The 26754-nt window shown below is 50.9% G+C and overlaps 1 protein-coding gene and 1 long non-coding RNA gene across 2 annotated transcripts in view; one reads left to right on the top strand and one right to left on the bottom strand.

Moving 5' to 3' along the window:
* The window catches only part of LOC123627072, an 84827-nt gene extending 72243 nt beyond the window's left edge, over nucleotides 1–12584 (top strand). Inside the window, exon 4 of the long non-coding RNA XR_006731119.1 lies at nucleotides 12542–12584. This is a non-coding gene — a long non-coding RNA (uncharacterized LOC123627072). The remainder of the gene's footprint in view (nucleotides 1–12541) is intronic.
* On the bottom strand, nucleotides 11725–19074 carry NENF (neudesin neurotrophic factor). Its single transcript, XM_045536469.1, has 4 exons — nucleotides 18899–19074; nucleotides 13872–13932; nucleotides 12991–13094; nucleotides 11725–12032 (listed from the first exon to the last, which is right to left on the bottom strand). The coding sequence occupies exons 1-4, from the start codon at nucleotides 19055–19057 to the stop codon at nucleotides 11856–11858; spliced, it is 501 nt and encodes a 166-aa protein (XP_045392425.1). The 5' UTR covers nucleotides 19058–19074; the 3' UTR covers nucleotides 11725–11855.
* Between the last annotated feature and the right edge of the window lie 7680 nt (nucleotides 19075–26754).

Raw genomic sequence — 26754 nt, 5'->3', positions numbered from 1 at the left:
TTCTAAAAGAAAGAAAAAGAAAACAAACACAAAAGAACACAAGGAAATTTTTGGAGGTGATGGATATGTTCAGTGCCTGGATTAAGGTGGCAGTATTGCAGGTGTGTGCCTATGTCCGGACTCATCAAGATGCACACTTCAAATGTGTGCAATTTGTCCTATATCAATTATACCTCAATAAAGCTTTTAAAATTATGAAAATGAGAACACAAACAGAAACTGTATTCCACCCCCCCCAGTACAAAACCAGAAGAGCTAGACAGAAGGAAAATTGATACAGGCAAAGAGCTGCCGTGATCCTGCCCGGCGGGCCACCTGCTTTGTGGAGGCTTTGTCATCTAGCGCTTCATTATTCTCTCTTCTGAGACTGTCTGCCCCCCCAACCCCCGCCCCTCAGCACCCCCATCAGCCAGACCTGCTCAATCAGGCCTCAAGGGCTGCAAGTATGTTCAGTCTCCTGCCTATCCTGCCACACAGCAGGCCCTCGGTGGACGTTGGGTTTCTTTTCTTTTCTTTTCTTTTCTTTTCTTTTCTTTTCTTTTCTTTTCTTTTCTTTTCTTTTCTTTTCTTTTCTTTTCTTTTCTTTTCTTTCTTGGGTTCTTGCAAGAACAAAGACGCAGTCTAATGACTTCAAGGAAAAGAGATTTTATCAGTGAGAAAGATGTGAACGGGAAAGGAAACAGAAACTCCCAGGATCGGAGGCAGCCGCCTTTGTCTCCTCTTCCAACAGCCCCAGGGTCTCACTCAAGTTTTTCTCCACCCTCTGCCCAGCTTCCCCATCAGATCTGCTTGCACTTGGGGAGCCTCAGAGGAGCCCGTGGCCTCTCCTGCTGGGAGCACCTGGAGGCCAGGCCAGAGGTTAGGTGCAGATCAGCAGGGAGGCTGGGCTGGTGTGTGTGTGCTAGATGGCTGGAAAAGGACAGCACCCGGCCCCCCTCCCTGAGATGTGAGGGGCTGCCCGGGGAAGAGCCACGAACAGAGTCACTGCCCTCTCCGAGGACAAACCAGCCCTTCTTTCTCAGGGTAGAGCAGTTACTAACCGCTGGGGGAGTCAGACAACTGCTTCTGCTCTCCCCTGGACTCCCCAGGGCATGAAAGGCCCCCCATGGCCCGGGGAGTGGTTTGGATCTCCTAACATGAATGCCAGAGAATGCCAGAAGGTTCATGGGGAGGCACTGCCACCCCTGGGCAAGGCAACAAACGGGAGCATTTGGAATGACCAAACCTTAGAGACAGAGGAGCATCTCTTGCAGGGCTGGGACAGAGACATCTGAGGGGGAAGCTCCTGCTGGCTGGTGTTGACACCTGTAAGCTGGGGGTGATGAAGTTGGTTCTACAAGTGCTGCAAAGACTATAAATGCAATTTAGCTGCCGCTGTGGGAAGGAACTGCTGCTGCCGGGGTGAAGTCCTACAGGGGCCATTCCCAGGAACAGGGAGTAAACAGGAAGGAGCAGGTCTCCCCCTCCAGCTTTCCAGTGTCCTTCTAGCACCCTCTATTGGCTAAGTCTGACACGGAGCAGCTGGCAAAGCCAAGTGCCTTGCTGGGTCCCAGTCCCCCAACACAGAACAGAGAACAGAAGAAAGACCAGTGCACCCAGGAGCTGGAGCTGGAGGCTGCTCGCACGCACATGTGTGCATGTGTGCACACACACCCCGTACACACAGGTATACGCACACACCTGGGCCATAAGCACCCTCCCTGCAGACCGGATTGTGGGTCCTGCCCTCGGGTATCACAGCAAAGTCAGCAAACCTCAAGGCCCTGACTTTGGGGACTTTTCTGAGTTCAGACTGCCAGCCCTAAACATCACCCGTCATCACCCTACCCCCAAACAGCCACTGGTTTGAGTCCTTTCTGTGAAAAGGAAGCTCAGAGGTCCCCGTCTCCGGAGGGACACCTGGGCCTTCGGGGGGCGATAGCAGCAGTGACTACGCCACCCCGCCGTCCTGGGGCAGCTGCAGAGGCTCAGAGGAAAGCAAGCAAGCTCTGCGCTAAACTGCTGGCACGCAGTGGACACAGCGGAGCTCATTTACCAGCAGGAGGTACAAGCTGGCCACATTCTTCTGGTCTCTGGCTAATTAGGTCCCTCCGCCACCCTATTGTTTTCCACCTCTGCACTTTGTGTCCTTCAGGACACATGTCATGGTGTTTTGATGGTTTGTTGGTGGCCTGTCTCCTCCTCCAGACAGTCGACTCACAAGGACGGGGACACACCAGCTTCCTCCACCACTGCAGACGCAGAGCTGGCACATTGTAACTGTCAAGTGTTTGTCAGGGGAATCCATTAAGAACTATAAAATGGTTCTAGAAGAGTGCGATAAATGGACAGATGATGGATCTGTGAATGAGGGGGGGAGTGCGGCATAATAGACTCTGAAGAATGTTGTGGAAGGCAGCTGTTCTCTTCTATGAGCCATTTCCAGGCTAGAGGACAGGGGGCAGGATGATCCCTCTGCCATGAAAGTGTTGGTGCTTGTGGGCCTGTACAGCCCTGTACACCCGTGGGGGTCAGGGCCTGAACCCAAGCTTCTCCCCTCGTCACAACTTCATGTCCTGCGCCTTGGAAAGCAATGGGCCCTTTGAGTGTCAGAGCTGGTGGTAACCCATAGATTCCAAGGGTGGCTCCATGTCACAATCTCCTGGGGAACATTTGAAAACACCAATTTCTGGACCCTGACACTAGTTTCTGATTCTTATAGGCCTATAGTTCAGTGTAGCATAGTGGATCCCCCGGAACATGAACTCAGTTCCTAACTCTGCCACACACTGTGTGATCTTGGGAAAATTACTTGACCTCTCTGTGCCTTGATTTCTGTAAAATGGAGATAATAGCACTATCAACTTCACAGGCTTGTTGTGAGGCTCAAAGTCAACAATGTATGTAAAGCTCTTGGTGCAATACCTGACTCACAGTAAATGCTGAATAAACGTAGCTATTATTGTAATTATTATCTCACCGCTACTTAGCGGCTGACGTGGAGTGAGCATTCAGGCCTCCTGATCCTGGATCCAGTGTTCTTTCCAACACGTCACTCTGTGCACACAACCTTCCCTCTGGAGCCAGACTCGGCGCCCTGCAAAGCGGACATATAGTTGCTGCCCCTGGGATCCTTTCATCAAACCGTATGGAACAGAGCGCTACCCTAGAGAATGAAGCGCAGATCTGACCCCGGGGGAACAGAGAGCTGGAGAGCACGGGAGTTTGGCAGAGCCAATTTCAGGTCCTTTGGGAATCCACTTGGCTGCTCCTGTTAGCATTTCATTATGGAAATATTGGGAACCCAAAATAGAAGTTCTTGAGCGGAGCTTAATCCTCTGGGCTTTACAGAACAGCTGCCGGAGAGTTCCATGAACCTACCACGAGGGGGCACTGTTGCCCCGTGAAAGTAGGTGCTGCTGGGTTAGAACAGGTCGGAAGTTTCCATGAAAAACCCAGAGCCTTTGGCAAGCTCTTACCCTGCTTGCCCTGCTCAGGATCCTGTGGCCCGGGTCTCTGCAGATCTCCCGCTCCTGGAAACCACTTTGCAACTTAGCCTACAGCTCTCTTCCTTGGGGACCCTTAAGAGCACAGTGGGCTCCTACATTTATTTTTCTCATTCCTTCCTCCCACCCCACCCCAACCTTAGGATCTGCAGTGCTGGACACATAATAGGCATGAAATATGCATCTGGTTTGTTGACGGATGGATATGTAAAATCAGGTCTAATTAATAAGTTGTGGGAAGTATCAACAAAATTTCAATAAATTGAGTTTTCAAGATCGAGGCTGGGCACAGTGGCTCATGCCTGTAATCCTAGCACTCTGGGAGGCCAAGGCGGGCGGATTGTTTGAGCTCAGGAGTTTGAGATCAGCCTGAGCAAGAGCGAGACCCCGTCTCTACTAAAAATAGAAAGATCAAATTGGCTTTTATTAGCAATTCAAGAACTGGGCAGCATCCAGTCTACAAAACAGAAAGGAGCTCCCATGAGCTGAGCTTTATAGGCAGAAAAGACTGAGGAAAGCAACACAAAGAACAAGATGCAGATTGGTAGTTTCAAAGTTACTTTCCTTATAGGGAATCTTGTTAGCCTAAAGGGTTTCATCTCTCTCCTGATTTCTCAGAAAGTCAGATCTTACAAGTAAACAGCTTAGGTTTCAGTTTTGGTGACGTGGAACCTTAGCATGAGTGACTCCATCTTGGTTTGGTCTGTTGGGGAGCAGGAGTGCAGGAGCTCAGTCCGAATCAGTGGCCTCCATACATTTTATTTAACAGAAGGAAACTGCTTCAGTTTTGAAGGAATAGTAGAGAGAGTGGAGTGGCATGAATCAGAAAGAGGGTTATAACTGACAGTTAAGGAGAAGGTCATGGGAAAGGGGAGGAAGTGAGGGGGCTTGGGCAGGAAGGCGACAGATGTATTTCAGGGATCCTGGGTAGTAAGAGACTCCTCAGTGCTTAGGTCAAATCCTCTACCTCAGGGCCCTGGGTGACATATGCAGCAGGAGTATGGGGGAGAAGAGCCAATGGAGCCCCCAGCTACCGCTCACCTGGCCTCCAGGTGGGCATGACAGCCTCCCTGGCCATCGTTACCCTCTCATGTCTTTGGTGGCTTGCAGCTGCCACCACAGGGTCTGAGCTCCCACTGGTGGGCTGGGTCCCACTGCCCCTCTGGGTGATGCCATGGGTACCCTGACCTGCATCACACATCCTTAGCTCTAGAGAGTCTCTCAAAGGACAGCATGTCTTGCTTGCCACAGAATTCTGTGAAGACTAGAGCACAATAAATACTTGTTGACTAGAGGATTAAACTATGTGAAAGAAAGGAAAGAAAAAAAGAAAGAAAGAAAGAAAAGAAGAAAAGGAAAGAAGGAAAGAAAAGAAAGAAAAAGAAAGAAAGGAAGGAAGGAAAGGAAAGAAAAGAAATAAAGTCTTTCTCCGAAGGACCTCAAGATACCTGCCCCGCCCGGGATTTTAGCAGCTCTGCCACCAGCCTGGCGTGCCACATCCTAATTCCAGCTGCCCTGCCTGGGGCTCCCCCAGAAGGCTCGATCTTCAGGTACGAGGAGTCTAACCAGGCAGAATGGAAAGCGCTCAGGGTGGAAGTAAGACCTGCCTTGGGATCCCAGCTCCAGCACCTCCAAGTTGTCAGAGGTGTGGTTTCCCAGGCAAGTAACTTATTCCTCCTAAGACCCACTTTGTCATCTGTAAAATGTTAGTGCCTCCTTGCAGAGAATGAAACGAAGCAGCAGACACTGAGTGCCAGCACGGCTCGTGCCTGGCCTGGTGCAATGCTGCCACTGGACACAGCATGGACACAGCAGCAGACTTAGACTCAAGGCACTCGGGACCTCCGAGGCAGGAAGCCTGGCTTCAGCTGGGGCCATGACAGGGTGGGTTTGCCTGTGTAGAGGGAACCACAGCCATGGAGTTGCAGCAAACCCAATATTCCAGGAAGTGGGGGGGTGACAGGGAGCAAAAGACTGGCTGACAAATACCGGAGGAGGAGGCGGCAGCCTGGCTGACCAGGCCAGCTGCGAACAGGACCCCACCCCCCACCTGCCCACTGGAGACCTCGGACTTCCGCTGTCTGACACCTCAGGGTCACACTCCAGGCTCTGCCTCCAGCCCTGCTCGGTGTGTCAGCTGCTGGCTTTTGCCTCTCCTGGGGTCCCCTAGAGCCCGGCTTCCTGTGAACAGTCTGCAGCCAGCTTAGGCCTCCCTCTTGGCAATGCCCTCCAGGCCTTCGGGCCCCCAACTCCTGCACCCCAAGGCCTCAGCCTGCGGGAGCCCCACGCCCTCCAACCATCCTAGGAGGCGGTGGTGACAAGAGCAGGGCCTCGGGCAGCAATGGCCACGCGCCCAGCTGGAGGGTGGTGGGTGCCCAGAGCTGGGGAAGCCGAGGACATAGGCAGGGACCCAAACTGTCGGGCAGGGGCTTGGACAAGCCCAGCACAGCGGAACACCCGGCACACCTGCTATTCCACCTCTGGCAGCAAGACTGAGTCTCCTGCCAGTGGCTTCTGAATCCTCTCGCCACTCAGGGAAGGGACAGGACAGGACAGGGCAGCCTGAAGGGGCCCTCAGTGACCCCACAGGGTGGGGGCAGGGGCAGCAACCCGGGACTGGCAGGGATGAATGGTCTGGGCAGATGGGGCAGCTCATTTCTGGGGGCTCTGAGCAGAGCAGGTGGTCTCCAGGAAGCCAAGAGACAGGAGAGGCAGCTCAGAGGGTGCCCTGAGCAGCTGGGACCAGAGAGTCACCAGGGAGGGCACGTTTGTTTTCCTCTCAGCCTCAAGGCTTTCCTAGGCCGCCCACCCTGGTTACCATTAGCTGTGGTGGTTGCCATGGGAACTGCTATTTTTATACACCGCCTGGATGATGAGGCTGCCGAAACGTTCAGGCGGGCGGGTCCAGGAGCAACCCTGGAAGCGATGCCCAAGCCGGCCGTGCTGGGGGGCTCGGCCCGAGGGTGGGGAGCTGTCCTGATGCTCCAGGATGGGGCTCAGGATTCAGACTCCTGTCCCTGAGTAGGGGTGAAAGAGGGACACAAGGAAGGGGGTGTGGCCTGGGGGAGGAAACACCAGTCTGTTCGCTCATTCACCACCTGCTCATGTGCCCAAGCATCAGTTTTCTCAGATTGTGCCAGGTGGTAGGGACACGGCTGCTAATGGGGCAAGTGCCTCCCAGCCTGGCGGGGGGACAAAGTAAGTGCAATTACCGTTCATGGGATCTGGGCTGCCACAGGGGTGCGCTGGGTGCTGGGTGCCCATCTTGGCACGGAGGAGGTCTGGGAAGGCTCTCCTGATGAAGGGATATCTAAGCCAAGAGAGAGTTTGGCAGGCGATGCGGGCAAGGGGGAAAGACATTCCAAGCAGAGGGAACAGCACGTGCAAGGGCCCAGGGGAGAGTGTGAGTGTGGCTCCTTCTAGAACAGAAGTCACTTAACTTCCGGAGTGCACGTGAGGGCCCCGTCCCGGGGACGTGGAAAGCCGGGCAGAGACCCAGGCCCCCAGGAGGACGTGGGGTGAGCAAGCTGCCCCACAGTGGGCAGCCTCTGGCAGCAAAGCCCCTGGGGGAGCGGGGCAGGTTTCCCCATTGCCCTTGGGACTCGGGGACAATCTGTCGGGGACCTGGGAAGCCTGAGGCTCTGAGGCTGCACAAGGGAGAGGGAGGCTTCCACGCGGGGAGGTGGGCCAGGGCTCTCAGTTCCGGGCCAGGCAGGATGTGTCCAGCGATGGGGAAAAGAGAGCACAGTAGCTGCTCAGCCAGACTTCCTCCAGAGAAGCCTGGACACATGCCTGAATGCCTTGTGTTCACCTGTGTCCACGCACCTGCTGGGAAGTCCAAGGTGCCCCTGGGCCCAGGAGGTAGGAGTGGAATGGACTAGAAGGGGAAGAAACAAAGACAGACTGATCATCCTCCCCGGGGTCTAGAGTCTGTTGGCCATGTCACATACACAATTGCACCTAGTTCTAGCACCGGCCCTGTGACATGAGTATTTTTGTCCTAATTTTAAAGGTCAGGAAAGTGAGGGTCAGAGAAACTCAGTAACTTCTCCAGGATCATAAGGGTAGTAAGTGATAAAACCAGGACTCGAATGCAGGTGGGTCTAACTTTAAAGCCCGTCTGTCTCCACAAATGCCATTTGCTGTGTGCCCACCTGCCATGTGCCGGGCATCGCCCTAAGCACGGCAGATGCAAAGATAAGATGGTCTCTTTCCTGAGAATTGAAGGTGGTAGCACAGGAGGGAACCATGGTGGACTGTATTTTTCCAAAGTGGTCAGGCAAGACTTTTGGCTTGCCTCGGTGAGTAGAAGTGACATCAGAGGCTGAGTCATGAAAGGAGGGACAGCCCGGCCACCATATGGTGAGAAGTTACCCATGGAGAGGTGGGCGCCCCCGGCTGGCAGCCAGCGTCCCCCACGGGAAACGTGAGTGAGCCAGCTTCTGTCATTCCCGCCGAGGGCCCCAGACATTAGGGACAGACCCACCGTCCCCACGGCGCTCTCTCAGAGTTACTGGCACCCAGAATCGCTGAGCACAATGAAGGGCTGTTTCGTGCCACTACGTTATGGGAACATCTGGTTGCCCAGCTATGGTAACTGGAATTAAGACTTTTGTAAACTATAAAGTGCTGTGCACATGTAAGATGCTGTTAGTAAACTCGAGTTTGCATGATGGGATTGTGGGTATCTGAGGAAGTAAACTTGTGTCTTAGCCCTCCCGAGTTGTCCCCCAAAGCAGAGAGTGGGAAGGGGTTTGTGCGCAGGGGCACGCATCTGGGACGTGATCTCCGGGATCGGGCACAGGGAACTGGGGAGAACGGAAATGGGAAGGAGGCTCAGCCATTCCAAGGGTGTGTTATTGAGCTGACAGCGCTGAGACCAGCTGGGGCTTAGTGTCACCCAAACCCTGTGGCATGAGCCTGGGGGCTGTGGGGAGAATCTGTCCAGGCTTCTATCAGGTGTAGGTTGCCCCCGGGGGATGTTAAATCCTTGCACCTGCCGGTTTGCAAATGCCCCGGAAGAGCTTAAGCAGCTCTGCAAGGCAGGGAAGCCCAGGGAAGAAAGCTGAATCGGGCCCTGAGAGATTGCACTGGGCCGACAGGCTGTGAAATGGAGCATAAAAGATGACCAACACAATGTGGCATTAAATAATCCTCCGGGCAATGATGACATCTGATATCCTGGACAGAGGACTGCAGGGCTAACTTCTGCCGGATCGGCCACTTTCCCCGTGAAGCCTGTGCAGTTCCAGGCCTGCTTGAGCAAGGCCTTGGTGTGCAAGACCACCATGCATTGGAGGGGCCGCTGCACTGCCTGGGCCCCGAAGGGGATCTCCAGTCATCACAGCCACCCCACCCAGGCCTGGAGCCAGAGCCCTCGCTGCCCCTCGGGGACTGGGCGTTGGGCAGAAGCATCTCAGGACACTGGGTTGCCCAGCAGGCCTTGCTTGTGGGAGATTCAGCTTGAAAAGCCGCCTTCTGAAGGAAGCCCATGGAGAGGGTGAGTCTGCTTTCTTTGGACCCTTAGTTTTTCTCCTGAAGCCACCAGTGTGGTGTCGAGGAAACCCGCTGGAGCTGTGAGGTGTGAGGCTAGACGTCTCCAGTCCAGGATAAGGCTGGGGCCGGGCCAGACCTCTGTGCCACCCCCACTGCCAGGGACCTGGGGTGCTGGTCATGTCCCTCTGCCCCGCTCTTCTTCAGGACAGCCAACTCCAGCGCTCACCCCTCCAGGGCATGCCACGCTTAGTGGTCTTGTTTCAGTGGCTTTTCAGCGGTTCCAGATAGGAAGCGGGCTCCACACTCCAGGGCGGTGTTCGCTGCTCTTGCCTGTAGGGCGAGGGAGCTGGAGGCTCCCTCTGCAAGGGGGAAGGGCCCTGGGCCACTGCAGGCCCCGGGGGCTCAGAGGGGGAAGGTGATCAGCATTCTGGGGTGCAGGAAAACTTAGATTTGGGGTAAAACTTCCCAAATTGCACCAATATCAACAATACTGCAATGCACTGAGCACCCACTGTAGACCAGGCATTGAGCTTCCTGTTGCAGATGTTGAATTTGAACTTGTGTGGGAACTGGTTAAGCAGCCAACCCCTCCGCTCTCTGTCTTCCTCCCTTCAGCCTTCTCCTCTCCTGGGTAAACAATCACAGCTCCTTGCTTCCTTCTGCACCCCGGGGTGGCGCGTGGCCTCCCCGCTACACCTGGAGCCCCTCAGCCGGAGGAGGCCTTGCCCCTGCTGCTGGTGCCATTCAGCCCTCAGGTTTGCCCGGGACTGAGGGTTTCCTGGGATGCAGGACTTTCAGTGCTAAAACCAGGAGAGTCCCAGCCACACCAGAAAGTTTCGTCACCCTCGACAGTCCTGTCTGTGGGCCTCATAAACAGGCAATTGCAGCCAAGCAGGTGAGTCTAGGCTGCAGGGCATTCCAGAGGAGACGGCTTCCTGGCACCAAGGCTGAGCCTTAAAAGGGAGATACGAACATTTAGAGCAAAGAAAACATCGTGAGCAAATGTGGCAGTAGGGGGAGCAAGGAGCAGCAGGCTCTGGGCCTTCTGGGATCTGTGCGAGTCTTTCTTTAGGCCCGTGGACATCTAACGATGCCAATGTCCAGGCCAGCCTGTGTCCCCTCCCCTGGGGTTGCAGCCACCCTTTCTGGAACCTGGGAGGCTGCCCAGACTTTTGTGCACACTGTCCTGGCAAAGTCTGGCCCGGAATTACTAAATGAGAGACAGGCAGTGCCTTTGACGTGCACTCAGGGAACTGGGCAGAACCTTGACCCGCTGCAGAGACCTGTGTCGAGGGAGTGGAACTCTAGTCCCCCCGTGGCATGGCAATGCGTGAAGTACTGGGCAGTTAAGTAAAAGAAGTCATGTCTCAGCTGTGCCCTAGAGCTTGTACACCATTTGTAGTCATTCCTACACATCTGTCCTGGTAGAGACTACCTTGGCGGCATGAACAAATTCCAGGATTCCAGGCCAGAGAGTCCCACCTAGTAAGTCCCAAGCCCATTACTCTGGATGGCCACCAAGCTCCCAGCCTCTTGAGTGGGACCCAGTTCACTGTTAGACTCTCTGGTCCTCGGATATGTAAAAGAATAAAGCAAAGGTCAAACCCGGTCCTCAGAAAAGATCTGAGAAACATTGTCCCTGCGGTGGCTGATAAGGCATAACATGGTGTCTCTCGAAGCGTGTCTGGGCCCAACTGTATTACAATCTCCTGGGAAGCTCATTAAAAATGCAGTTCCCAGGCCACATTCTACTAGAAATACTGAATCATAAGCTCTGGGGGTAGGACCCAGGAATCGACCACATTTTGAACAATCACCCAAAGAGATTCTTCTTTTTAATGTAAAAATTCTTTTTGGGGGGCAGTTGCTATTTATTTTTATAAAACACAAAGCTTTATGTCAAAGAAATTTATCTTCACTGTGAAATTTCCGGGATCAGTCTCACGCAGGGTTTCTCAGCCTCGGCACCACTGACATCTTGGACCAGATAATCTTTTGCGGCGGGGGCGGGGCTGTGCATCACAGGATGTTCAGCTGCATCCCAGCCTCTACATGCCAGCAGCAGCCTGCAGTTGTGACAACCAAAACCAAAAAATGTCTGCAGACATTGACCAAAGTCCCCTAGAGAAAAAAATCTCCACCCTTCCCAAAGGGATTTCCTCCTAAAATTTGGCCTCAGTCCAGTGTAAGGAGCGTGTTCACCATTCTTGGAATGACCTCCGGCCAGGCTCTGCCCAGGCGGGACCCCAGCCCTGATTCCCACTTTCCAGCCACACGGGGCTGAAGCCAGCTCCCGCCTCCCTCGCTCCTGGTTTCCCACCTCCCTTTCCCATCATCCACCCTGGCATCTCACCACCTTCCACTCCTGCCACATCGCTTGGCTGCCCCTGGCCACCCGGCCCCTTCACGGGCAGGGGAGACAGAAAGCAGGACCCCGGCAGGGCTGCACAGTGGTACTGACGGGGCTCCAAGGAGATGGCCCATGTGGAAGAACTCTCCTTTTGTAAAAACAGGAAGTTTATTTTTGTTCTTATTATAAAGTAAACACGGTCATGGTAGAAAATTTGGCAAGGACAGAAAATGATAAGAAATAAAGGTCACTCATAATTCCACTGCCCAGACAGCCACCGTTGACATTTAGGGGGCTTCCACTTTGGCAATTCCTGCCCTCCTGGCTGGTGTGTGGGCAGGGATACCCAGGTGGACAGAACACTTGACCAAGGACGATAAGAAGCATTCACTCTTCCAGGTAAGCAACTGGTTTATTCAGATCGAGGTGACTCAGAGGCTTCGGGCAGCCCATTCTGCAGGAGACTTAGTGCTTGAGTGTCTTCCTGCCTCACCCTCCCAGGAGCTGCCCCTGCAGGTGGGACATCAGAACTCGTCCTTGATGTCGAAATGGGGCTGGTCTTCGGGCTTGAAGTCCAGGTTGGGGCTGCCATCCTCGTTGAGAATTCTTCGGGCCGTGTAGCCAACGATAGGATATTTGGCTTTGTACACTTTGGTGAAGACATCGTCCAGGGACTCCAACTCCTTGGCCGTGAGACCCGTCTTGGGGAGAAAAGCCCAAGAAACACAGGGGGTGGGGGTAAGTGAATCGTGTTTGGCACCCTCCTTTCTCCATCCCTACCTGGCCCTCCCCACCCCCTAATGCAAGAAAAAAAAATCTCAACAAATAATGGAGCATTGACTTAAGAGGCAACCCTGCATGTGGGTGGGGGTGGGGGTAGGACATAAGGGGAGCAATGGCTTCATGATCCAGAGGACACCCACCCTGAGGTGGGGCACGCTTTGCTGCCGTCTGCGTCTACCTCCTCCCTCCTGATCAATCTCACCACGCTCTGCACTCCTCCCGTCGTGAATTTAGGCACCCTTGCCCTTCTTTAAGTTCTTCATTTGTTTCTATAATGTTGTGGTTTAGGAGTTTGGCTCATCTCAACCTATCTCAATGGAGATTTGCCGTTGAGCACATGTGGGGTGAATGCCAGCCTTACTGGTGCACTTATTTAGAACCTCAATAGGTTTTTTTTTTTTTTTTAATGCTATCTTTTTCTTCACAGAAATATGAGCACACAGGGAGACCCTGCTTCCCCACCCAGTTCATCCACTAAGCTACCAAGAGTGGCCTGAGGTCTCAGAGACTAACAGCCAAGCGGTAAGGGGCTGGCCGTGGCGAGCACAGACCATAAAGGGAATCGGGCTGCCAAGGCAGGTTGGGGGCAAACTGTGATGATCACAGAGTTGGAGCACAAGTTCACAAGAGTCTGGACGTGACTCTGTAGGCAATAGGGAGCCATGGAAGGTTCTTGAGTAGGAGTGGTACAAAGTAAGAGAAGCTCTTTCAAGAAAATGGTTGGCTATCACACCAAGTGGACTGGAGGGTAAATAGGTTAGTTAGGAAGCTTTGCTCTTGCTCAGAGAAAAAAGGAAGGAAAGGGGAGGAGAGGGGAGGAAAAAAGCTATGGCCAAGGGGTGGGGCATTTTGACAAAGGCTCAAAATCTGGCTCACGGTATCATGGGTGAGATCCGCAGGATCCAGGGACATCTTGGCCACCCCTCTAGTGGAGTCCTTCCCGGTCAAGGCATTGTAGGGGGCTCCTCGTCCGTAGAACTCTGTAGTGGGGCAGAAGGAAGAGGGTGTGAGCATGGGTGCACACGCGCAGTGGCCGGGAACCTGCACACAGCTGCGGGGGCGGGGAGGGGTCTGGGAAGTTCCTGAGGCCCCACCCAATCCTAAAACGGGCTCCAGGCCCAAGGAGAGGCAAAGCAGTGACAAGAGAAGTCCAGTAAACCACCCCCAGCCATCAAGTTGGATTCCACTAATTCAAAATATGGAATAAGTCACATAGGCAGGCTGAAAGGTGATTTTTAGAAAATACAGAATGAAAATAGCCTCTTAAAAATATTAAAAATGCAAACAAAAAAATGCTTGGTCTTCTTAAATGTTGCTGGAAGCCAAGTCGACTGCTCTGCAGCAGTGTTTGGCATCAAATTAAAGATGAACCATTACAAAACTACCTCCATGGTAGCATTTCTAGTTACAATTAAGGAACCATTAGGTGGCATTACAATGGTCTATAATATCCTATAACATCAACTCTTTGCTAAGGAACATTTCTCTCAGTGCTTCAACTAGGCCAAATCATCAAGTGTGAGTTTGACTCGACAGGCACTGGGGAGCCATGGAAGGCTTTGGCATAGGAGCAGGGCATTATTAGGGCAAAAAAACTATCGAAGTAAAACATTGACAAATATTAGTTCAATCTGGTTATTTTAAAATGGAAGGAAAAGGACTTGCCCAACGTTCTCTCCCTTTCCTCACACCTTCAAGTGCCCACTCTGGCTTCTAAGCTCCCTGGGAATAAAGATTCAAAATGCCAAGCCACTTACCCTTTCCGGAAGTGACATCAAACACCACTCCCTTCACTGCCAGGTAGATGGGCTGATCTTCCTAGAAAGCAGGAGAGAAGCTGTGAAGAGGATGGGACGGGCCCTGATCTTCCAGGGTGAGTTAGCAAAATCTCCTCCTCTCGCAAGCTGTGCAAAGAGCGGTGGGTAAAGTCATAAGCGGCCTTCCGTCAAGCCCGATCCTCCCCTGCCTGGGCCATGTCATGCCCACACACAAAAACCTGGACAACTCCTAAAGTCTCATGACAAGAGCATGGCAATCCCCTCCTTCATAAAGAAAATTGGGAACTGAAGCAACTTCATGCAGGTAAGAATTCAAAATAATATTCAATGATGAATTATTTAAACCAGCCCAAATTTCTTTTCATCTTCACCAATGGACATACGTGGATACAACTGATATAAATAATCTATTTTATGTTCTGCTTCTTATAGTTAACATTCCATCATATAAACACTTCCACACACTGAAATAACCAGAATGGCTGTCACTTAGACAGCTCCGTGGGACCCCATCTTACATTAGTGATACTGTGTCCCTGTTTGTTTAGCTAGTCTTCTATTTGGGGTATTTGGGTCGTTTCCAACCCTTGGAACTATAAATGGCAGCATTATGAATAATGGCTTTCTACAAATTACTTTCTAATTTGATGACTTACTTCCTTGCGGCCTATTTCAATATATAGAATTACTGGACCTAAGTACATGAACAACTTAGTCACTTTTTATATTTTACCAGTTTGTCCTTCAAAAACATTAAACTGTTTACAGTGCTAATAATGCAAGTAATGCTGTTTCCCCATAGTTCTACTCCCAATGGGTTTTATATTTTATTTTTGCTATATTAGCGGGTATAAAATGTCACCTTAGAATTTCCCCCACCAGTAGAGAATACCACAACAGCAGATGGCATGAACTTTCTAACTCCCATCCAGCAGGGCTCAGGCTGGGATGACTAGCACAGTCCCAGGACACCCAAGTCCGATCTGTCTTTTGTCCCAGCCCAATTGTGGGTGCAGAGACATCAGCCAGGGGGCTTACAGGCCAGGTAAGGGTGGAAGTCACGGTTGGGACTATAGGAATCTTAGGCTCAACAAGCTCACGCTGCTTGGTCTTCCCTTTGGGGTGGGCTTTAGGGTTCTTGCCCTTGTGGAGCTTATTGTCCAGTGTTTGCATGCCCGTATCTAACAGAGAGAGGAACTGAGGCTCAGAGAAGTTAAGCAACTCACCCAAGGAAACATACCTCACTGGCCCACAACCCAGGTCTGTTTCTCTAACTAACGTGGGGATGACACCTATCCACCTTGCAGGAAGGCTGCAGAAAACAGTGTACGTGAGCACCTAGCAGGCATGACACAGAGGCTCAGTAAATGGTTACTATTCCCTAATTAGCTCTTCAAGACAGTCCCCAGAACTTCTGCTGGCTTTGTGGACCCTGCTCCACCTCACCCAGCTAGGGTTATCTTAAGCCGCATGGCTGTTCAGGCTAGCAGACTGCACTTTTCTTTGTGATAATTTACTGCCTTTTCTTCCCTATGATTACTTGCTGCTCAGCTTTGATTGCCTACCAAATGAGACTATGTATTTATATCAATTTCTGAAATATATTACAGCTATAATTTAACCGTGGTGTTTTGTCACATTTTCCATTCGGTGGCTTTTTCTTGGATATATATTTTCTGTGTGCAAAGAGTCATATAAATATAACATTCACATCCATAAGATACAAAAACAAGCATCTCATGACTAACACTCTCCACTTCTTCAACAGTAAAATATTTATCTCCTCATTAGACTATAGGGTGTCCCAAAAGTTGCCATACATAGGGGAAATGGGAAATTGTAGCCTGTAGCTAAATGTACCTTTATTTACTAAATATTCATTACAAACTTTTACAAAACGTTTCCTTTGTGTGGGGACTTTTGGGACCCCCTGCAGACACTGAAGGTGTAAGTTCTAAGAGGAAGCTGTAATAAAGGGGTGGAAAAGAATGTGCAGCAGCTTCTGAGCAATTCCGGCTACCCAGGTATTGCACAGCCATACAGAGCAACGGCCTTAGCAGATAAACACCATGTGTGCTACGGGGTGAGTTCTGATCACATGAAGATGGACATCCACTGACAGCAGAGCCCACAGGCGTGGATTTTCAGGCCTGGGAAATGGCAACTGAGAAGGTGCAGGGTGTGGGTGTGGGGTCCTCCCCCTCCCTCCTTGGGAAGCATAAATGCAGACTCAGGAATAAAAATGACCAGAGAGCCATGATAAAGACACACGCTCAGCACCGGCTTCACACCATGTCTCCCCACCCCCTTGCCCACCTGCACGGGTGAGACCTTTTGTGATCTAGAGTTGGATGTATATAAATGGATATATCACTTTTTATCTATTTATGACCACAGTAAGTCATAAATAACAGCAGGAGGGCTGTGTTTTCCCAAGAGGCCAAAGGAGGAGTCACCACGGTATCACGGTCCTAGCTCAAGTCTTCAAGTCCAGCAGGCCTGGGTTTGAGCCACCACTTATGAGCTGTGTTGGCTTAAACAAATTACTTAACTTCTCTGTGCCTCAGTTTTCTCCTCTGTGATACGAGGATAATAAAAGTATCAGCTCAATGGGCTTTTGTGAGGGTTAACCATGGAAAGAGATGTAAAGGACTTAGAAGTTTAGGGAAATAAATGCTAGTTTCTTTCATCCTCCTCTAGGGCTTGAAAATTTTAAGATCAAAAGGGAAATCAGATAACCACGCAGAAGGACATTGCAGGTTTTTTTAAAGGAAAGATAGAAAAAAATATATTTCCCAAGGGGCAGGGACTCTGGAAGTACATGAAGTTAAAACTGGAAGGGGCCTCAAAGAGAATCTATCTGATGTCTTCATTTTCTGGATGAGGATATCTAGGCTCAGGGAGGTTAAGTGACTGACTTGTCCAGAGTCACAGAGTAAACTAGAGAGAGAGCAGGTTCTGGAACCTGGAGCCTTGGAATCCACTCTCTTGCTCTGCCCCACCAGAGGGCACATTTGGCACAAAAGGGCACTTGCCTGGGCCCAAGCGGGAGTGACAGTCTCCTGGACAGTCATCCAAAGACTCAGGGCCACCAGGTCAGAGATACCCAGACAGAAGGGAATCAGAGGAACTGCCCTGCATAAATGAGACCAGGGCCCTTATCTTTCTTTGGGTCTTGGGATCGTCCTGCCATCTGGGCATCCTCCCTGCCTGCAGTCAGGCAGAGGCCCATGGAGAGTGCCATGAGAGTCACCGTGACAAGGGGATACAACAGCAGCAGGGCAAAGAGGAAGAAAGGCCTTTTAGCACAGTTGAAGGACAGAGTCCTGGAGCTGGGTGCAGGCAGGAAGGCAGGGTCCAGCAGCTGGCCCACGGTTCCCAAGCCTGTTTTGAACCCTCTTTCCTTGGATTCTGTGCCGGACATCTCCCAGACTATTCTAACAGTTGAAGAGTCGCTAGAAGGAAGATTCAAAGAACTCAGCATTTAGTTGTACTCATGGCTGGGAGGGAAAAAGACAGAGGTGGAATCTGGGGGAATCCACGTGCAGGTTTCCTTATGCTCTCTTCCTCCCGTGCAGGATCACGAAGATCACACTCTTCCCCCGATCCCACAGCAAAACATACTGTGTGCCATGTTTGCGCCCACGGAAGCCCACTAGACTCAGCACCCAAGGTTTTTATTGGGGGCTGGTCATGCAGGCATCCTCTGCCTAGCACGTACAATGTTCAGCATGAACCACACTGTCTGTACATACAGCCTAGGCAGAGTGGGCCACCCTTATTGGTGAGGGAAGGGTGGTAAAACTCCAGAAGTTCAGACACCACACACTGGCCAGTCTGGCAATAGGCCTTCCTAAGGAGAGCAGACCTGCTATGTTAACTTATTTCTGCACAGATTCCCCTGACTCTGAACCATCTAGTTCCCTCTGCTGCCCCCCAAGAAGGCCTGCCTGGACATCCCATCACATCCCTGTCATGTCTCTCTCCCTCTGTGTCCTCATCCGCTCAAGGTTCTAACCAACCTCTTCACAAATGATGCCCTAACTGGCGATCCCATCTCCTTCCCCTTTGCCAACCTAGTCCATCGGAGCCCAGTTAACTCAGGAGTTAGGGAACCCAGGCCAGAGGGTTTTAACAAGAGGACATCGGGTCCCTTCCTGCTCTACCACTAACAAGTGGCATGCCTCAGTTTCCTCACCTGTAAAAGCAGGAGACTGGTTTCTGTCTATGATACTATGATCTCCCCACCACCCCTGTTCCCCCACCTCTCCCTCTAATATCTGTCCCCCACGGCCTTGCCATGTGCAGCCTCTTGTTTGCACACTACACAGCAGTCGCACTGGACCCCACCAACCCTCACAGGTAGGTGGTTGTGAGTTTTCAGGACACCTCCAGACTACTGACCGACATGGTGTGTGTGTTGGAGGGGGTCTTTGTCTCTAACCCCCGTCCCCCTTCTGCGCTGGCCCCCAGCCCTGGCTCAGACGCTAAACGTGGGCTTGAGGAGTCTGCTGCAGAGGCGGCCTGGGATGTAGGGGCAGGAGAAGGAAGTGCAGGCAAAGATCTGCCTCCAGGCCCCGTCAACCCAGGGAGCTGGCTTTGCTTCCCTCCGTCCCTCCGCTGCCACTCCCCCCGTAAGTAGGCAGAGTGACCTCCCTCGGCTGATGTGAACATTAAAAACTAAACGTTCCGAGGTTCGTACAGAGACCGCCACCGAAAAGGCAGCTCGAGGGGAGCCTCCCGGGAGGAAAGAGGGAGTGTGCAGGCAAAGCAGGGCGCCCCGATTGTTGAGGACTCGCCTTTATCCCTGGGCGACCCGTCCCCGCCGGGACACAAGAGGCCCCGCAGGCCCGGGCCCAGCGCGGAGCCCAGGCTTCGGGAGGGGGCGCCCTCCTGGCTGCGCGTCCGCCTGCCCGGCCTCGCCGCGGGCGCCCCCGATCCCCGATCCCCCCGACCACAGGCCCGGCGTGGCCCCCAGTCCCTCGGCCCGCGCCGCCCGCGCCTACCTCGTCCCCGCCGTAGCGCGCCAGCTCCTCCTCCGTGAAGAGCCGCACCGGAGGCCCCCGCTCGGCGGGGCGCGGCGCCTGCCCGGCCCGGGCTGCAAGCGCCAGGACCAGGGCCAGGGCCAGCGCTGCCGGCGGCCGCCGCGGCGCGGGGACCCCCATGGCGAGCTCGCGGCGCAGCCCGCGCGCGCCCGTCCCGCGGCCCGGAAGCCCGCCCCGCGCCCGGGGCCGCCCCGAGGGCGGGGAGTCGGGATCGCCGGCCGTGCGCGCGCCTCCCGCGGCCCGGCCGCTAGGTCGTGACCCCGGACTGCTAACTCCAGACTAGGGACTGAAAGTTAGCAAAGAAAGACAGGTGTCGCAGCAGTTCCTTGATCAGGTGCATGGATGACACAGCCCGACATTCCACCACCTAGGAAGGTATATTTATAAAATAGAACCCCTAACTATTAATTCCCTTTTATTTGGGGCCGATTTTATTTTTCTTTCTAGTTGTGTTGAAATCTCTGGTCGCCAAAGGAATTTTTGCAAAGGGTAGGGCACAGCACGGCTACCCCGAAGTCATAACTAACCTATGTACAAGCCTTCGCTCGTTAATTTATTCGACAAATAGGTTTTTGAGGGCCTCCATGTACCAGGTCACCGGGGACGGAGGCATCCCTGAACAAGACAGAGCCATGGCCACGTGGGGCTTACATTGTATGTGCAGACAGACAAAAAGTGAGATAGGTAAGTAGTACGTTAGATGGTGGTAAATACTAGGGAGAGATATCAAGCAGGGCAGAGGGATAGGGAGGGCTGGGCGGTGCCATTTTGTTAATAAATAGGTTGGCCAGGGAAGGCTTCACTGAAAAGATGGTATTTGTTTGAAAAGGAAGGAAGGAAGAGCAACGGGGCAAAGGCTCAAGGGCATGAATGCCGAGGAAGGAGAGTGCCCCGCTTGTCAGAAAAACAGCAAGCAGGGAAGAGGGCAGGAGATGAGCTCAGGGAGGTAAGAAAGTGAGGGGGTTTGCGGGGGGCATCTTGCAGGGCCACACCGATTATTTTGAAAAGACTTTGGCTTTTACTGTGCGTGAATGGAAGAGAAAGGAGTTAAAGTGTTAACTGGGTGGACTGTGGAGACGTTTTGAAGGTGTGGCTGACAGGATTCGCTGGCAGATGAGACACGGGGTGAGAGAGGGAGAGGAGTCAAAGATGACCCCCATGGTTTTTGGCCTGAGCAACTGGAAAGATGGAGTTGCCATTTATAGAGATAGGAGCCAGTTCAGGGGAAGATCAAGATCAGTTTGGGGCTTGTTCAGTTTGAGGCGCATATGTCACATCTCACTGGGCATATCAAATTGACAGTTAAATATATGGGTCTGGAATTGGGAGACAGTTCCAGGCTGGAGATAGAAATTTTGGAATCATTGCCAAATAGGTTGTATTTAAAGCTATGGGAATGGGTGAGATCACCAAGGGAAGTGCATGTAGGCAGAGAGGACTGAGCTCTTGGGGGCCCCTAACAGTGATTGGGAAAAATGGGCAAAGGAGACCAGAGAAGGGCTTACTGTGTGCCAGACACTGATTTTAGCACCTTTACATGTATTGACTCATTTAATCCTCACTATAACTCTGTGATGTAAGAACGTTTATTTTATTTTATTTTTAGAGACAGGGTCTTGCTCTGTCACCCAGGCTGGAGTGCAGTGGCACAGTCATTGCTTGCTGAAGCCTTGAACTTCTGTGCTCAAACTATCCTTCTGCCTCAGCCTCCTGAGTAACTGGGACTACGGGTGCGCCACTACACCTGGCTAATGTTTTAATTTTTTTTGTAGAGATGGGGTCTCACTATGTTGCCCAGGCTGGTCTCAAACTCCTGGCCTCAAGCAGTCCTCCTGCCTCCTCCTGCCTGGGCCTCCAAAAGTGCTGAGATTATAGGTGTGAGCCACTGCACCCGGCCGTGCAATGTAAGGACTGTTATTATCCTCAATTTTATAGATGATGACACTGAAGTGCAGGAACCTTAAGTTCCTTGCCCAAGGTCACACAGTGAGTGGCAGAGCCAAGTCAAGCACAGGCCATGTGTCCCAGAGTCTGCCTAACCACCGGGCTATACCTCCCCTCAAGGACTGTACCAAATGTGTGTGCATTTACATATTCAACAGAATAGTGCAGAGTGACCTACGCAGGATCTGTCCACTAACCATGTGAATGTCAATTTCCGAGTTAGTAACATGCCAGCCTGCCTCCTTCATAGGACTGGGTTGAAACTAACAGCGATAATGGATGCAGAAGGCTGTGTGTCTGCAGTGTAAACCTTACACTGTGTCACAGGATCTCCAGGTTGAAAGAGGCCTTTCTAAGCCCTAACTAGACTATCATCCCCTTCCCAATGCATCATGTTCCTTGATAACATCCCTACAGTACAGCATGCTGCTTCTCTGCTTGAGCCCTTTCTTTCTACAGTTGTTTGTTAGGAGCCTCTATAAGCCAAAAGATCCTTTGTAATTTCTACTGATCACATCTACCTCCCCCCTCCCTGAGATGCTGAAGAGGCATCTATAATTGAAGAATATGTTCATATGCCTTTGAATTTCTCCAGGCACCCCCTGATTGATCTTTTCTACTTGAATCCAGATTCATTTTTCCAGAGCACTTGGAATATCAGTCAGTCACCTGCAAGAAAAATAGAAACTATTCTGAGTAAAACAGAATGGTTCTAATGCAGGGAGTTGGCTACACAGGTGATGAAACAGGTGGAAACAACCCTGAGGCAACTCAGAGATTAGCAACAGCAGGAAGCCACCATCCGGCCAGTGGATGGGTAGAGGTGGTGTTTATTAACGTTAGGGGCTTGGGTTAGCTGGCTAAGCTAAAAGCACAGCAAGCCTTTGTACCAGGGGCTGGAGGTATGCAAGGGAAACTGCCAGAGGCAAAGAAAAAGGGAAAGAAAAACCCTGGCTTCTCTCTTGCACTGATCCCTTTAACTCTCAGCAGTGCCTCCTCTTGACTGAACCCAGTGGAAACCCAGCCTGCAGGGCCATCCCCTGCACCCCAGAGCAGAGCAGGGGAAAGCAAGAACTGGATCTGAGAGCAAGCCAGCCCAGGATCAGCATGACCCAGCCTCTGTGAGGTGGCCTCTGCCTACCTCTCTGACTCTGTCTCCTTCATGCTGCTCCAGCCTGGCGCCTTTGTACTACACCTGTGCCCCCTGCCTGGGGTGCAGACCATCATGTGCTGGCCCCTTCTTGTCATTCAGGTCTCAACTCAAAAGTAATCACCATCAGGAGGCCTCTCTTGACATCCTCCAGGTATATTAGCACCACCCCGCCCCCCAGCTGCCCTATCACTATCACACATCCTGTTGCATTTTCTTTCAGGCTCTTATTGCCACGTGATATTACTTTGTTCATTTATTTATTCAACAATTATTTGAGTACCTAGTAAGTGCCAAGCACTGTTGGAGGCACTGGGATGCAACACTGAACAACAAGGAACCTCACCCTTGTGGAGCTTCCATTCTAGTGGGGGGAGACTGAAAAGCATGTCAGAAGATGGTATGTGCTAGGGAGAAACATTAAAGCAGAGTAGGGGGTGTGGTGGAATGTTGCCCTGTAGAGACATAAAAGATTTCAGGAGATTTGCAGGGCTTTGCCCTGAAGAAATATGTGGTGTTAGTTCACAGATCAAAAGCTGCCTCACCTCAGGAGGGCATCTCACTGATCAATAGCAATTTCCATGGTGACTCTGTCTCAGACCTATTTATTGGCTTGCGCCTCATGCCTCTGTAGGACAAGGCTCGGTACGGGGTCACAGGTTCAGAACTGATCAAAGAATGCCCGCCTGACAAACACCTGCAGCTGGAAACAATTGGCCTAAGGGACAGTTCCTGCTTCACTTCTGACTACCTGTCTCAATCAACAAAAAACTAGAAAAAGAAATATGGAGCCACTATATTTCTGTTTAGCCTTTCTGCTAAGTGATAATTTTATCTTAGGACTTAGAAGTTTATCTTAGAAAGATTTTGTAACCGTTTGCTCATGTAGATAGTTAATTAAGGCATCTCTAGAGGCTTTTGGGGAGACTTTAAACCTAAACTAACTACCTGTTATTATGTAAACCTGTTACCACTGGCAACTGATTGCTGCACCAATAAATACTGATGCGGGATTTCAATTGTGGCCTCACAGCTCACAGGAATGCTGGAGGACTCCCTAACCCTCATCTTTCAAAACTATATTTTCGTCTCTGTGTCTTCTTTTATTTCTATATTCTCTATTTTCTATTTATATTATTTCCATATCCCTTGCAACAACCCCTGCCGAAGGGACTCGATTTTTGCTGGGAGCATAGCTAACTCGCCACACGGGAAGTTGGGTTTGCTGCTTTTATAGGATGCTCAGAGAAGGCATCACTGACTAGGTGACATTTGGGGAAAGACCTGAAGGAGGTGAGGAAGTGAGTCACATGGATATCTAGGACGGGAGCATTTGAGGCAGAGGGAACAGCCAGTGCAAAAGCTCTTAGGCCAATATATGCTCTGCATGTTGGAGCTGAGAGAGTGAGGAGTAGGAGCATTAGGAAAGGTAGGGGCTGGGGGACAGATCCTATAGGGCCTTACAGGTGCGAACAAAAGCTCTCTGAAAAGGAATTTAGAGGAAAGACTTTATTCCTGTGAACAGTTTGCAAACCGGGCAGACACAGCCCCTGTTGTAAAACGCAGGTGTGTTCCAGGGAACAAAAAGAAGGTTCCAGTTTTGTAGTAAAACTTTCCACCCAGTTTCCCAATTAGGTCTGTTTATGCAAATGAAGGATTCGAACTTGCTTAGTGCTGATTGCTTAATCAGATACATCTGAGCACTAATTGGCTGAGGCTGGTGAGCTCTGATTGTTTGATTCAGGTGAGCTCTGAAAGTCCCAAAGTTAAACAGGTGTGGGTTTGGGGAGAACTGAGTAAGTGTGTGAACTCTACTCAGCCCATGGCCTCTTCGCCACTTGGGATCCATCTTGAAGGATTGACTCTTTCAGGTTCACATTTGTTCATACAGGAAACTGTGGGGACTTTGACTTTGGAGGGGTTGGAGCAGAGGAGTGACATGATCTGACTTGGTTAATAGGCTCCCCCTGTCTGCTGTGTTGGGACTAGACCACAGAGCAGCAGGTGTGGAAGTAGACCACCAAGGAAGCTATTGAAAATAATCAGCGAGAAATGCTGGTGGCTTATTACATGGTGGAGGTGGGGACGAGTGGTCAGATTCTGAGAAAATTTAAAAATAGAGCCAACAGGATTTGCTGATTTAGATGTGGGGTGTGAAAGAAAGGGAGGAGTGGAGATGACTCCAAGAGTTTTGGCCAGAGCAAATGGGAGGGTGGAGTTGAATACGATGAGAAAGATTGTGAGGGAAGTAGATTTAAGATAGAAGATTCCTAGGTTCAGCTTTGAACCTTGTAATAACCACTAACGCTAATATACTACTGACATGTACCTTTAGCACTCAGATGTATCTGACTAAGCAATCAGCACTAGGCAAGTTTAAATCCTTCATTTGCATAAACAGACCTGATTGGGAAACTGGGTGGAAAGTTTTACTGTAAGACTGGAACTCTCTCTTTGTAGACAGTGTTCTAGGACTGTACATGTGATAACTCATTTACTCCTCTCAGAGCTCTATGAATAGGTAGTAACATTCCTCTTTTACATATGAGGTAACTGAAGCACAGGAAGATTAAATAACTTTCCCAAGATCACAAAATCAGTAAGCAGCAGAGCCAGGACTAAGGAGCAGGCAGTCTGGCTGCAGCATTTGTGCTTTCAGTGACAACACTCTGCTTCTACCTGGTGGACATCCAGTGGAGAAGTTGCCTAGGGAGCCGGGCATGTGAGCCGGGGCCTCAGGGGACAGCTGGAGGCTGGAAATAATGCATTTGTATACACTTGGGAATTGTGTTAGTTTCTTGGGGCTGCTGTACCAAGGTGCCACAAAGTGGGCAGCTTTAAACAACAGAAATTCATTCTCTCAAGGTTCTGTAAGCTAGAAGTTTGGATTCAAGGAGTTGGCAGGGTCATGTACCCTCTGAGACTCTGGGTAGAATCCTTTCTTGCCTCTTCCTAGATTCTGGTGGTTGCTGGCAATCCTTGGGATGCTGCCTGTTGCTTGGCCAAGGGATGGAGCCTCAAGCTGTAACAAGCAGGTGAATGATTAAAACCACTTTGGCTTGCAGCCGGATCACTCCAGTCTCTGCTTCTGTCCTCATATGGCCGTTGTCCTCATGTGTCTGTCTTCACATGGTTTTCTGTCTTTTTACAAAGGCATAAGTCATATTGGATTAAGGGACCACCTTACTCCAGCATGACCTCATCCTAATTACACCTGCAATGACCCTATTTCCAAATAAGATCACATTCTGAAGTACTGGGGTTAGGACTTCAATTTTTTTTTTTTTTTTTTTTTTTTGAGACAGAGTCTCACTCTGTTACCTTGGGTGGAGTGCAGTGGCATCTTCATAGCTCACTGCAACCTCAAACTCCTGGGCTCAAGTGATCTTCCTGCCTCAGCCTCCCATCTAGCTGGGACTACAGGTGTGTGCTACCACACCTGGCTGATTTTTTCTATTTTTGGTCGAGATGGCTGGTCTCAAAATCTTGTGCTCAAGTGATCCTCCTGCCTCAGCCTCCCAGAGTGCTAGGATTACAGGCATGAACCACCATGCCAGGCTTAGGACTTCAACATATTTCAAGGAGGACACAATTCAACCCATAACAAGAATCTTTAGGGTGTAGATGGTAATTCAAGCCATGAGTCTAGAGGTGACCACTTCACCAGCCCCTGGGGATTGAGTAGAAAGGAGATGGAAGACCTAGCTTTGGGGAAGGACACCGTGTAGAGTTGAGATTAGGAGAAGTGAGCAAAGGAGGCCAAGGAGCAGCAAGTGAGGTAGGAGCAAGGTGGGACCATGTGGTGGGAAGGAAAGTGTGTCTAGGGAAGTCCAATGCAGCTGATAAGTCAAGAAAGAGGATGGGAAATGGCTGTCTGATTTGACAACATGAAGGTCACTTGTGACCTTGACAAGCACTGTTCCAGTGAAGCAGAAGGGATTAAAGCCTGATCAGTATGTGCTCACAATGAACTGGGAGAAGAGGACTTGGGGACAGCAAAACAGAAAATTCTATCTACATGTTTATGGTCTGTCCACCCTAGCACAAAAGAGCCACAAGAGCCAGGCTAAAAAACAAAAACCCACCCCAGGACCTTGGGGTATCTTATTCATTTCTGTATCCTACTGCCCAGCACACTGTATTTGTTAAACCATGTTGAATATTGTGTTAGCCAGTATATCCTTCAAATGTGGGAGCCCAACATTTTTCAGTTTGGTCACACCAGTAAAGACTAGGGAGGAATAATGCTGGAATAGAATTCTCTGGTTCCTTCCAACTTTAAAATTCTATGATTGTATGACTTGTTTCGTTAACCACCCTTGTATTAATACAGTAATGAATTTAATTAGCTGTTTGTTGTTGTTTATTCATCTTGGCAAGCAACTGTTAAATGAAATGGCTGGAATAAGTGTTCCATTCATAAATTCAACAAACATTTGATAAGTGTCTACAATGTGTTAGGTGCTATATCTATTGTCCCATTTAACAGATGTTTAAGAGCAGAGGGTCTGGGGTGAGGGAGGGTGGTCAGGAGAGGTGATGGGGATACCCCACTGCTAATGCTCCAGGAGGTCTGATGTGGTTGGAGTTACTTGCTGACCACTGAGGAGGGAAGAGGCCTCCTGAGTGGAGGGGGTTGCAGAGCTGCAGCTGCAAGGGACACAGAGCAGCATTCACCAAGACATAATAAGCAGCCTCTATCTGCTTCACCACTAAGTAGCCT

Source organism: Lemur catta, chromosome 23 (genome assembly GCF_020740605.2).
Source record: "Lemur catta isolate mLemCat1 chromosome 23, mLemCat1.pri, whole genome shotgun sequence".
NCBI lineage: Eukaryota > Metazoa > Chordata > Mammalia > Primates > Lemuridae > Lemur > Lemur catta.
Note: the sequence above shows the minus strand (reverse complement) of the source record. Positions and strands in the feature narration are given on the sequence as shown.

Coding starts and splice junctions, on each gene's coding strand:
- NENF (XM_045536469.1), bottom strand. CDS start 19,057: ATGGGGGTCCCCGCGCCGCGGCGGCCGCCGGCAGCGCTGGCCCTGGCC. Junction 13,095..13,871: donor TGATGTCACTTCCGGAAAGG/GTAAGTGGCTTG, acceptor GCCCCACTACAG/AGTTCTACGGACGAGGAGCC. Junction 12,033..12,990: donor CGGATCTCACCCATGATACC/GTGAGCCAGATT, acceptor TTTCTCCCCAAG/ACGGGTCTCACGGCCAAGGA.